The sequence below is a fragment of the Habropoda laboriosa genome, unplaced genomic scaffold, assembly GCF_001263275.1.
Source record: "Habropoda laboriosa isolate 0110345459 unplaced genomic scaffold, ASM126327v1 scaffold22, whole genome shotgun sequence".
Taxonomy (NCBI): Eukaryota; Metazoa; Arthropoda; class Insecta; order Hymenoptera; family Apidae; genus Habropoda; species Habropoda laboriosa.
Window position 1 is genome coordinate 5,128,381 of NW_017100261.1, and position 13,084 is coordinate 5,141,464.

A 13,084-nucleotide genomic window follows, 5' to 3' on the forward strand; every position below is an offset into this window, starting at 1 on the left:
GGTCGTTTATCGCGCGGTTAACTGTCCACTTTTTCTCTGCGGAAGATATTCGCGTGTCTTGATCCGATTTTCCCTGACATTGACAAGCTTTTATAAAAAGTAAGGCGCAATTATCAGTTCCTTTCGTATTGACTTTCCCTTTAACTCTGTTTTTACTGTTAACGACTGCGCGAGGAGAATTACGATGTGCGCAGTGTTTTTGGTAACGGAGAAATTGAAATGGTGACCGATGTGAGAGAGGAAATAATTGATTTTTAATTGATTTTTATTCTTTTGGCGTTTATCGTTTCAACTCTTCGGTTACCAAAACTATCACACATATTGGAAAAATAAATTTTCATTTTTTGGTATTTATATCGTTTATCGTTTCAACTTTCCAATTACCAAAAACATCACGCAAATTAGAAAAATAAATCTCAATTATTTTGGCATCTACATCGTTTATGATTTCAACTCTTCAGTTACCAAAAGTATCGCACACATTAGAAAAATAAATTTCTTGGCATTTACATCGTGTACCATTTCAATTCTTCGATTACCCAAATTATCACACACGTTAAAGAAATTAATTTGCATTTTTTTTTTTTTTTTTTTTTTTTTTTTTTGGTACTGAAAATAAATTTTTCCGGTGGATAGGGGTGTAAATTCCATGCTTAATGCAGCGGCAAGCGCTGCAAGTGTTAAAATAGTCTATTTTAGCCTTCAGAGCTATCGCAAAATACAGCCAAAATCGCAAATGACAATTTCGCTACGGTTGAAAAAAATGAAAGTGCCAAGAGAGTCCTCACGGACGTTTATTTTCCCTCTAAATCTATAAAGGTGGTAAGCGCTGAAAGTTCATAGCGTTCAAGTGATAAACGATATACTTAAGTGCTAGAATGAACAAACGTGTTTTTCGTTTATACTGAAAATTTTCACTTCTGGCACTTGCAGCCTGCAAAATCCTTTCGTATTTTACCCTCTTGATTGCAATTTTATACACGGTTATTTAAATAGTTTAAAAAATACTTATTAATTTATGAAGATTAACGAGCAACTTTAGTTCGACTTAAACTACTGATAAACCTTAAATCTAAGAGTTCACCCAGTAATTTTCCTTAATTCCTGTCAATTGTACAATTTAATACAAAATTCTCTCGATTTAACTGAGTTCAAAACTAAATTAATTACCAAATTAACTTCTTCAATGAAATTCATTAAGTTCGTCGAACAAGTTTCATTCACAATGTAAAAAAAGAAAAATAACTGAAGAACCAAAAAGGAAGGCTAACTACTGACCTAAATTTTCAAAACACAACCAGCAAAGTGTTATTTAACCACAGATCACTTTTTCCCATCAAAATTAGCAATATTACACAAAACGTGTAACAACCATGAATATTAATTAGTTACACAAGAACTAGTACAAAAACTCGACTTTCATCGCTGTGCACTCACAATAAGAAAGAAACTTGCGAATTGCCAGAAAACAAGAGTGCCATACGAAACTAATAATAGCACGTCGTTCATTCTTAAACCACGAGCCGCAAAAATGTCATTGAACCGCAAAGATCACGAGCATCAGACATCTCGTGAAATTTTCGTCGGGGTAAACGCAACGTATTATTAACATAAGTGAAATCTTTCTTGGTCTATTCAGAATCATGGCCAGAGGGTATAGCAGGAATCTATGTCATCGCGAGAGAAGAAAAAAAAAAAATTGCTCACGGGCGTTCGTTTTGTTAAAGAACGAAATTTCACGTTCGCGAGGCGAGATGAGGATATTTTACAATCAGTGTCAAAAAGAAGCTTGACTCGATTGCAAAGCACTCGTAATTATACGGTTTCGTGGCGAAAAGAAGCCGCCCGGGTAAATTCGAGGGACAAACGACGCGTTTCCTCTCTGTTTCGCGAAATCGCCAAATATAATCTGATGGGACACGCGATTCTCTGCAAGTGACGCGATCGTATCCTTTTCTTTTGATGTTCCTCTAGACTTCCGGCACAGTAAACATTCTGGTAAAAGTAAATTAGCATGAGCTCTGTTCGTGTGTAACACAGTTCGGCTTTCGAAATTCTACGCCAGTTCCACGCCTGTGTTTCAACGAATTTGCGCTGCATTTCTTTTTTTACGGATATTTTTGAGTATTTAGTTGGTTAGGTGATTGATCTTTTATTAGATAAGCTGAAGAATTTTTGTACTTTTTCTGCGTATAGTTACTTAGCTGCAGAATCCAATTCTTATTTTTATATATCGATTTCAAGAATGAGTAGTTTAGAGAAAATATTTAGACCGCCTATAGGCGCCAAGGACAGCGCGACAAAGTATTCAAACAGCTTACAGGCGCCGTGAAAAATATGCAACAGGTCAATTGTGTTTCTTGGATTAAGATTTTTACCAGAAATCTATAGGTTTCTTGATTTTTAGATCGAATTAATAAATCGGTGAATTTTATCGATAATTAATTTCTGCTTTCTTCGGAAAATGAAACCTGAAACATACTCGTTCAATTATAGTTTTTTTTCAATTTGACTTGAAAGTGAATGTATCCTATAAAAACTTGCTCCGATTTGCAAAGACGAAAAAATTGAGGAAATTTCGTGTGGAGGCCACCTGGTACAGGAAGTTCAGTCTGCTGCGATCGCGGAAGACCTTCGAAATTTCGAGGAATTGAAGATCGAAAGGAATCGACGAGTAAGAGAAAGTACAACAGAAAAAGTGTAATATATGTATCAGTTCACAGAATCGTTGAACGTTGACAGTAAAAGCGCCTACGGTCAACCAATTAAATTTTGACAGAAATTTTCAGCGTGATGAGTAGGTTTGAGAGAGTTTGAGGTCAATTGTGAAAGATGTGAAGTCGAAATTCAACGATCGCTAAAAATGCATTCCCTAAAATTTACCTTTCGTAGGTAAACTAGGTCGTTTATGTCCTTTTTTTTTTTTTAATATATTTGTAAGATGAAGAAATGAAATAAAAATTCTGACTGAGATATACGAGAAAATAGAATAGTACATACAAGGAAACGGTAAGGAAATTCAAAATTTAAAAGACGAACATCACTGATAATATCTTTATTCTTAAATGCGCAACACGATTGAGCCCATTCTTAAATCAGTCTCGATAAAAGTTTGGATTGTATTGGCCACCGTAAGTACAAATAATTCTAATAAAACGCTCAACAGTATTACTCTCTTCTTATAAACTAATCAGTCATACACCATATATTCCTAAGCAGTACTTCAATCATTACAGCCATGCAAAAACAAACCAAGCGCTGAGCAGTTTCGTTAAGATCTTTTCTTAGTAAAAATAAAAATGAAAACAAATATATATATATATTTTTTTTTCGGACGAATTAAAGAAATATTTGCGCTTTTGAATGGCAGCTAGTCGTTGAGAATATTAAGAGCTACGTTCATAATCTCGTTTAACAATCAATACTCAACAGTTTTGGTGTGCCAGTTTGAACGAAGAATTCTGCACTGATTGTAATTTTTGAACAACTCTAAGTCTTAAATAAAGACATATGATAATTACAAAACCATATAGTGATATATTTATGATTTACTAGCGCATTGAAACCGCTGAAGTACTTCTTCATTCGATACACCGCTCAAAAAGAGAATTAAATTCATCTGTTGCAATATCGATTATTATTCTCCCAAAACATATTGCTCGTTTGAATTCTTATTTTTTCAATTATATTTCTTCAATTAAGCTCATTCTGGACGCTCTGTTTATTATTTCTTCTGCTTTCTTTCCTTCCTATATTCTTTAATGCATTATTTCGAATCGCTTAATTTAAAGACATTGGCGTGTTTCGCTTAACAAAATCAAGACATTCTACATGCTTCTTCTAACATTTATTGCGTTAATTCACCAAGGTCCTGCGTTGTGTCCCTCTTCTTTTATTTGTAACACAATTTCTTAGGAACTAGTTTTGTGTAATAGAAAGATAAAATTAACTTATTAAGTAATATATTGCTTATTTTGTAAACATTTATTTGATTAAACTTTTTAAAATGTGTTATATGAACTTTTTACCCGAAGTTTGAAAAATGGAATCAGTTTAAAAGATTAAGAACACAGCAATACAATATGAAAAGTATCTGAAATTATTAACTTGACGTAATTAAAAAATTTTAATTCAAAATGAGTGAAATATTTTCTTCAGAGCTCTTAGTTTAATCAGCAATGCGTTAAAATAAAACTATATAAAGAGAATCAAAGTTACATTGTATATAAGAAAACAGTCTAGAAAGAAATACTTATCAGACTTCACAGCGTTTTGAGATTACAAGTCCATTCGAACTGCCTTACGTGAAAACGAGACAAAAAAAAAACAAGGACAGACCGTAATGAATTAAATTTCAATAAACACAAAAACATTCACGCATTCACCTTATGAAGCATTCAAAACATCATGCCGCTCTGATATACTACAAAAAAATACGAGAAAATACAGAAAGAAAAAAACGTTTCAAAGTAGTAAATAAAATCCGCGTGATTTTGTTGAACAACATGTTTCTGTGAATGCCGATCATTAAGAAACAAACGTACTTTAAGCGTAGGATTAAAAGGATTAACGTATCTACGACTTCCAGCCTCTCTCGTGCACATTTACTCGCATAAAGATGGACCAGTCCGCATCACGCTATTCCTAGACTACTCTAAAAAGACTTTTCGTAGATTTTAAGTGTCTCTCAGAGGTCCTTTGCCCTATCTGAATATCACTTCATCTTCTGCTGGTCTTTCCTCCCGATCGATTTCATTTGTCGTAGCGCAGCCCTGCAGCATGCTCGTTTAATCGACTAGTCACGTGTTTTGGATGCACCTTGGCCTTATTACATTATTATTTATTGAATTAGTTTTCGCATAGTGTGCATGCTGTTAAATTGTTTAATTCCCCTTTGTCGTGCCCGTTTGTCATTCGGTAGCGTTAATATTTGCAGCTCTTCAACAGGAATTTTCCCTCTTTTTCTTGACTTAATCGCGCTGATAATTCCGCGTTATGATTTGGTTCTGTTTTCGAGTCAGTCGCCGATGTTCTCGCGACTATGGTATTTTTATCATCGTCCTGTGGCTTCTATATCATGCCCGTCCTCCGACCCGGGCAATACGATGCGACAATGTGACCAGCCAATTAAGAAGAAAGTTCAACGATATGCCTTGGCCCTCTCTGCCCAGGCAAATAAGTCCACGCTCGGAATCGCTTCAAAATCTGTACAGGACCTCAGTTCGTTTCTGTTGGAAGATATGGAGTGATTTAAAATCGTTTTCCCTTTTTCCAGTCGATTTTTTTCCTTTTTTATATATAAAAGTTTCTTAGAGGAAAATAAGTTATTTCTTCGTTTTAGCAATTTAAGTGGTTTAGGATAAGTAACAAATAAATAAATATATTTTATGTTAAATTCTGTTGTACAATGAAACAATAATTGATATAAATTTAAAGGAAAGAGAAAAGTAAAAGATTAACTTACCCAGCTTGTGGTCTGAGGAATACGTTTGGCTGCATGTATGTAACATTGTTGCCATTGTTGCAGAATATTCTTGCTAATGTTACTCTACGTATTTCTGCCAATTGTTCTGTAACACAAATGTATGCATATCATTTAAAACAGGAAAATTTTACATAAAAGATTAATTTTTACGTGAATTGAAGATGTGATTTCACATTTTAATGTGATATATAATAGAATGTTGATTGTTTAAAATTGATTATTCCTTACCGGGTGTGAAAGGATAGGGCTGGTATGCAGAATCATAGAAATATCTGTCAGTGCGACGAGTTCTCGAAAATTGTTCGAAGATTAAACAGCGGAAAGTAGGTCCCAATAATCCATCATCCACTGGCCTCTCAGCCATACCACCAATAATAAGGTCAACGTCATCAGGATGAGTGTAAACTGCACGCAATTTCTGTATCATCTGTTAACAGAACAAACAATATCCGTAGTGTTAAAGAGATGCAGAGTTTTTGTTTCTAACAATACTTTTGCGATACTTCTCATAATTTTAATATATTCTCTCTATCAATTATATGGTAAATTATATTTTCATTTTGTTACAAAGTTTCTATTAAATTATGTACTATAAAAAAAATTAAAGCCCTCTTTGAACTATATTATGCGATGTAAAAAAATTTTTTTAATCAGTTCACCCTGTATAATGTATTTGGTGTTATTTTAGCAGATTCACTAGTGATACGAACTTTCATATTGTGTATGTGTGTTGTATTATAGGTAAACAAAGATAAGGTAGTAAGAAAACAATCATTTTTTGTCTTATTATGACTGCTTTTCGTGCCAACAAATACTTGAACCCGACCACGAAAATCTGTCACGGTTGTATACAGAAAAAAAATATGCTACAGTCCTACTACAAAGAAAACATGTTTTGACAAAAATTTAGATGATAATTTCAAGTATCCTATTTTATATTCCATCAACAAGTTTCTATTCCGTAGATATTTACCTCCATTGGAATGTGATCTAAGAAATCATCGAAGTTTTTCGCTGCTGCAATTTCGCAATATTTACGATAATGATTGTAACCGGGTAAACCGTGATCACGGCCACGCTGAATGTCTAAACTGATAGTATCTAAACCTAGACTGTTTTTATTCGCTGCAAACAATTTGCTTGTTACCTAAAACACAAGAATGATTTACACATTTTAAATAAACAATATAATACTCTTTTAATTAAACTTATTAACGAAATACGTGAAATAATATTTCCTAAACAATTGAATTTAAAAACAAGATCAAACGTATATTTGCAAAAATTCCATTTGTCTCTTTGATGTAATATGTATACTTACATCTGCAATTATACTGATATCCATTTTCTGACAGGTCTGAGTAGCCATACCACGTAATAAACCATCGAACACATCGTCCGACTCAATTATACTCGGTTTGAAGTAATACCCGACTAACGAAAGAGTTTCGTTGATTTGGCGTGTGTTGTCTGTCAAGCTGTAACAGGAAATTAGACAAAAGTCAAAAAAGAGTTGGAAAATTGAATATTTATTTATTTTCACTACTGCAAAGAAATCGTAGAATGCATAAGTCAGTAAGAAAAAAGTATTTGTGATATACGTCTAAATAATTAATCGTACGAAAAGTAGTTTTACTGATACCAAGAAGATACGTTAAATTGCTTTGTTCTAAAACTACTCGTAAGTCTTCGTTTACCTTAGCTTTCCTTGCATCAAGGAAACCAAGAAACGTAAAGCTGCTGTTGCGACTTCATTGCTGATTGCTGGATCATCCTCGGAATTATAGATACGACTGTAACTATTTCCAACTGTGAGCCCAACAGCTCGAGTGTATCTGCCACCCAATAAAATGGGCAGCCACTCTTTGTACGTTATATGCTGAATTTCAGCAACTACTATACGTCTGGCTTCCTGATACAGTGTCTGGTCCGACCAGTGAGGATTCAACTCGGCAAGCTTATTAGCGATCTTGTTGTGTTCGCGGTGCCAGACAGTGTGTATCACAGCTAATTGCGGTTGCATGTTTACTCGATAATCACCTAGATAGAAACGATACATTTAAAAATACTTAAAAAGCGTAAATGGCGAGGAAATAAAATAGGATGAAATGGGAAAAAGAATATGCAAATGATGAATATGAGATTTGGAGGAAAGTTTAAAGTAAAACAAAATTGGAGACTATTGTGGCTTAAAATAAACCAATTACCACTGATACTCATAGTTAACTTGTTTAGATTTAGTTAGTATTACCAAATTGCTCATTGTAGAATCATGTTGCAAAATTAGAATGAAGGAGTCACGTGTACTGATGAAATTACATTGAGAATGTTCCATTTCTTGATGATTAGATTCCTTAAAATTTGAACTTTTCATTACTGGTACTAACCCATTCCGCCACGAAACCGTTGATTTAGTGAAATTTGGCGGTAAATACATTATGTGAAATTTACAATGAAAATAAGACCAATTGAACAATTTTATTATACTATTTGCATCAAAATTAATGGTGAAATGGGTTGAATTATAGTTTAATGTGTTGAACATGATATACAATTGATGATAAATGATACTGATATTCCCTTCACTATATTATGCACCTGAAATTTTAATTTTCTTTAGAACTATGAAGATTGTGAAGCAATTTACTTCCGACAAATCTTTTTAAAATTTAAATGATTAATAATTATATTACAACTAGTCTTCACATATAAATATCAGTATTATATACATCCTGTGTAATCAATAGAATAAAAAGCATGACTAATTACCAGAATTATAACAGCCTTTTATGCACTCAGACGAGATTTCAGTACCTCCAACTGGTATAAACTCATGATTGTTTTTCTCATGAACTAGCAAACGACCTCCTACGAACTCACGCAGTTCGCGAGATCTCTTCAAAGTAGAACCATAGATCGTTGAAGCATCCAAAAAGTGGCTCGCCTGATTCATCTGTAAATTAATAATTACCTTATTGATTATCTTCTTCATAATTTTGATCAAGTGTTTTCACATACATTTCATTAGAACAAAATATACTTTTTAAAATGGTTAATTACCAGAAAAGCTTAAAAAATGTTGATATATATAAACAAGACAGAAAGGCGATGATTGGACTAAATTTTGACATGAATTTATATTTAGTCTATAATGAAAAAAGTTGATTAACCTGTTCCACGGGGCCAAACGTGCATTCTGATTTGACAACCGGCAACGATCTCACGTAGTTCATGCATCGTACGTAATGCTGGCCGTAAATGGGATCCTGATCAGATACCGTAATTGCAGAACAATCAGGATGTATGTGTCGAGGGGACAAGGTACTTCCGTCTGAATGACAGCATAAGATTGGTTTTCCTGACGATACTGCAAATAACAATTAAGACAAAGAATTAATTATGATTTAGTATTCTATTTGGTGTATATTTTATTTAGATATAAAAAGTGTAAATACACTTTCTCAATGTTAAAAAATGATAGGACTGTGCTTAATCAACAAATTGAAGTATTTACAAATTATTCAAATTAAATGTAACATAGAATGATTGAATCGTTAAGATTTTACAATACATTCTTTGTACATTTATTAAATGAAGCTTGTACATTACAGTTTAATTTTAGTTTTCTTTTTCTCTAAGTAAACAATATCTTGATATTGCAGAACTTTTCTCCTAAATATGGATGATTCAATATGAGGCTGTTTTAACAGTCCTGTATAATTAATAACATGTAATCAATATCTCTCATATTTCAAATTTCATTATTTAATAGTAAAACCATTTGTAATTACAATTTGTTCATAACTTAAAGAAAATAAGATGAAAACTAATGCAAACATGGCATTAAATACAATTCAACATATTTTACACAAATTCCAAAATTAAATACATACTGAAACATAGCAAACTGCTGGTGTATTTCGGTTTAGCTTTTTTGCTATTACTGAAGATCAGTAACACTTACTCATCTTGCGAACTGGAGTGTGAGAAATGTCGTGTGCAATGAACTGTCCCCATTGCATTACTGTCAACGTTCTGCTGACATCCGACTGACCATTGGGAGCTGATAGAGCCACGCTCACACTCCTGGCACCTGGTAGTGGTTTCATCGAGTGCCCCATGTGTCTCGGTTCTTGAATTCCTGGTCGCCAAAACAAGCATTAGTCTCATGTTTTACACAACTATATGTCGTCAAATCGGAGTAATACGTTTCACAAAAAAAAAAAAAGGCGTTAAAAGGTATTCTCGATCGATTTTTCAATTTCTACCAATATTTTACATTACAGAAAACGATCTATTCAAGATCAACAGGTGTGCGTGTGTATGTCAATAAAGAATAACGAACGAGAACAACATACGAAATATGATCTTACAAATTTCCAAATACATCATATAACGAATGAAAAATTTGAATCGAGACCCCGATTACTCCGATTTCAACGAGATTTATCACGTGTTCATGTGAATATATGTCTGTGCAGCGCGAGAGCGAGTAACAAATTCGCGGCGTGTCTCTCTGATTCTGTATATTTCGAATCAGGGTGAAAATATCAGGGAGAAACCCGAGCCTAACTATGCCTAAACCTGCCTCAACTAGCGACCAATACCTCAGAGATCAATCAGTAGATAAGAACCAAGTTTCTCATATCTAACATCCAACGACGATTTCTTTTTCCAAGCGCAAAAATATCGATCAACCTTACACTCTCTCGATTCTTTATTTATCCGTTACATCGGAACGCTGATTGATCCCTGGATCGACCGGGAAACGGTGGCTCTCGCGCTGCAGAGCAGTAAAATCAGAATACTTTTTTCTTCTACTTATCTTCTACGACATAACGTTCTGATGCGTTATCGACGAAACCACCGAATTTTACAAAATAGCTCTCTCTTTCTTATTTTCCAATGTACATATCACAAAATTAGGTACTTATCATTAACAAAAAGACGATCACGTCGAGAACGCTCGCAGAAGGAAACAAGTGACTTATCTAGGTGGCTGATGAAGGTGTCCAAGTGAGAGAGAATCAAACTGGGAGATGATCGGTAGTACATTTTGTACGAGTCAAATTTTACAATAAGTGAAAAAGTGTTAACAATTTTTAATCGTGACAAATTTTGAACGCAACCAGATTACAATACAATATGTCTTTGTTTATCGAAGGTTTTACAAGAATTCCAAAAAAAGAAAAAAAAAAAGAAACGACTCCCAATTCCTACTCACTTAGCTGAGACACCTTTAACGTGACCCGTATACCGCAATCAACAGAAAATATTTGAATTAGTGTTACAATAATAAATATGATACATTATTAGGTATATCCGAATTAGTTTACATACACATTCTACTGCTGGATAGAATCTCCCGACCGGGGCACCCTATTGTAGGCAGTATTATTCACTGCTACACTCAGGCATATTATGCTCTATGTGCCTTATCGCACAACAACTGTAATGCAAATCACAGAATATAATTTGTTAAGCCAATCGACGAACGTTTTTTATTGTTTTTTTTTTTCATTTTTTTTTATCCATTAGCGCCCAAGGATCAGAGAGTGTTCAATTTTCAAATTTACAGACACACACATGAGACATACGTATACTTTTGACTTTGTTTTTTTTTTTTTTTTTTTTTGTTGAGGCTGTATGATAAACGTGTTATGTGTAGATTATGCTTTTCGTGTTTCGCTGTGTGTGAACGTGTATATATGCATTTGCGAGATGTCATTGTAAGCGGACCAGGTGGGTTAGTAGGTCGAGGTTGGTAAGTTGCGTGCAACAAACACGCGGACGATTTCGAGTCGCTAGAAGAGAAGACCACTTGTTTTCTGTTGATAAGGGCAAATTTGCTTCAAATTCTCCATTGAAAGTAGACGGCCGACGAACGAGATGAAGAATCTTTGGTACCTTTTCATCTGACCTTGGTAAATTAAATGTTTCAGATAGGAGTATGCAATTATGCGAGAAACGTGTTTGGCTGGGATTTCTGATTCAGACACCACCGTCAGAGTTATGTAAGAATGTTCTAGTGAAGTGTACAGCGTGTCCTGGAATGATAAGTAGGTATAGATTTAAGGAAGTTCACAAGAGCAGAATATTTCGTTCAATTATCAAATACAAATTCATGTTCATGATAATTATTTGAGATTATTTGACTATTAACACTGGAGAAGAAACAAAGTTTTAGTACAGAAGGTTTATTGTGTAAATTTGTGTGTTACAACAAATATTGAATACAGAATCTTGCAAAGCAGACAGAAATTTTCGCATATTCCTTCTATTAACAGCTTTGAAAGCAAATGAAATTTTTTTTGGTATTCAGTATGCTGTGTTATTGCAATTGACTTTATATGTGAGTTCAATTATGTGTGAAATTTTACATGCAATGTACCATGTGCAAGAAAATTATGTTTAATAATACTGTTGATGTATCAGAGATGTACTTAATGCCAAAGTAAAAGGAATGGTGCAATAAAAAACATGTTTGCATTGAAGTAATCAAAGTTGAAGAGGATTGAGAGATGTAGAGCATTATATATTCATTACAGTCGAAATTTGTTGTCCTTGATAAAATGTTCAATGCTGTAATGAACATCATAAAAGCGTTTGCAAACGTACGTACAATATGAAATCTATGCTTTGCAAGTTCAAACACAACAAACTATGCAAACATGTTATAGAAATCTGAAATCATATTCTGCACTTATCTAGGATATTAGATTTATCTGCTTGTAAATAGAAGAAGAAAATATTGGAATATTTGTGGGAAAAAGGAAATAGTAAAGCAATAAATAAATAATGTAACGTTTAAAATTTTATACTGCTATAAGAATCTTCTAATTTTCTGCACTTGTACAACTGCTAAAAATGACTGAATTACTAAATTTGAACAAAATACATTATTATCCTCAACTTGAAATTTTTTACATTAATCTTCGTTTAATCTTTTAAATTTGCTTTTTATTCCTACAATTTTATCAATTTATTAAAAATGTCTAAGTAGTTTGAATATCTTAATAGACAACCAAAGCTAATTAGTAAAAGAATTAGTAAAAAAAAGTGAAGTTAATATAAATGTTAAGCAATATCCAACTAAAGGTACCTGTACAAGTTACAGAACTCTAAATACCAATGTATTTTCCAAAATAATCACAAAAATTCTAAAAAATCCTTATCTAATTATCAAGCAATTACTACTAATTGCTGAAAGCACAGAAAACAGACTTCTAAAACACTCTGTACACATAACGTGAGTTCCAAAACAAGTTCACACTTCCATCTTGTCACATTCACAAAGACCTCGTGAAACGGACGGCACGTGTACAAGAATCAAAACACCCAATAACAACTGATAAAAACGACACCCTGTGTCGTAACATGTGTGTCACTTTATCTAACCAATCATTTGTATCACATATATGCAGATAGTAACTGCACGCGAGCGATAACAACGGAACTGTGCCACGTATGATCCAGAAACACTATCGAAAATGTCCTTGAACAACCAGAAATATCCTTAAATATCGTTGGCCGAGATCTGACCAACTATCGAAGAAAACCCATGGTAAGAAAAGAACACAGAAATCCAACAGAGAAGAG

General features: G+C 33.6%; 1 protein-coding gene across 3 annotated transcripts in view; it reads right to left on the reverse strand.

Annotated features, from left to right (window-relative positions):
• Nucleotides 1-4,489: 4,489 nt before the first annotated feature.
• Nucleotides 4,490-13,084, reverse strand: part of LOC108572814 (peroxidase-like) — a 33,874-nt gene continuing 25,279 nt past the window's right edge. For all 3 annotated transcript variants that reach the window (XM_017935127.1, XM_017935126.1, XM_017935125.1), the window contains exons 5-13: nt 9,450-9,626; nt 8,656-8,852; nt 8,255-8,438; nt 7,183-7,525; nt 6,807-6,963; nt 6,459-6,632; nt 5,714-5,912; nt 5,465-5,570; nt 4,490-5,228 (exon numbers count right to left, since the gene is read on the reverse strand). In XM_017935127.1, coding sequence (XP_017790616.1) covers nt 5,141-5,228; nt 5,465-5,570; nt 5,714-5,912; nt 6,459-6,632; nt 6,807-6,963; nt 7,183-7,525; nt 8,255-8,438; nt 8,656-8,852; nt 9,450-9,626 — 1,625 coding nt within the window. In that variant the 3' untranslated portion in view covers nt 4,490-5,140. The remainder of the gene's footprint in view (nt 5,229-5,464; nt 5,571-5,713; nt 5,913-6,458; nt 6,633-6,806; nt 6,964-7,182; nt 7,526-8,254; nt 8,439-8,655; nt 8,853-9,449; nt 9,627-13,084) is intronic.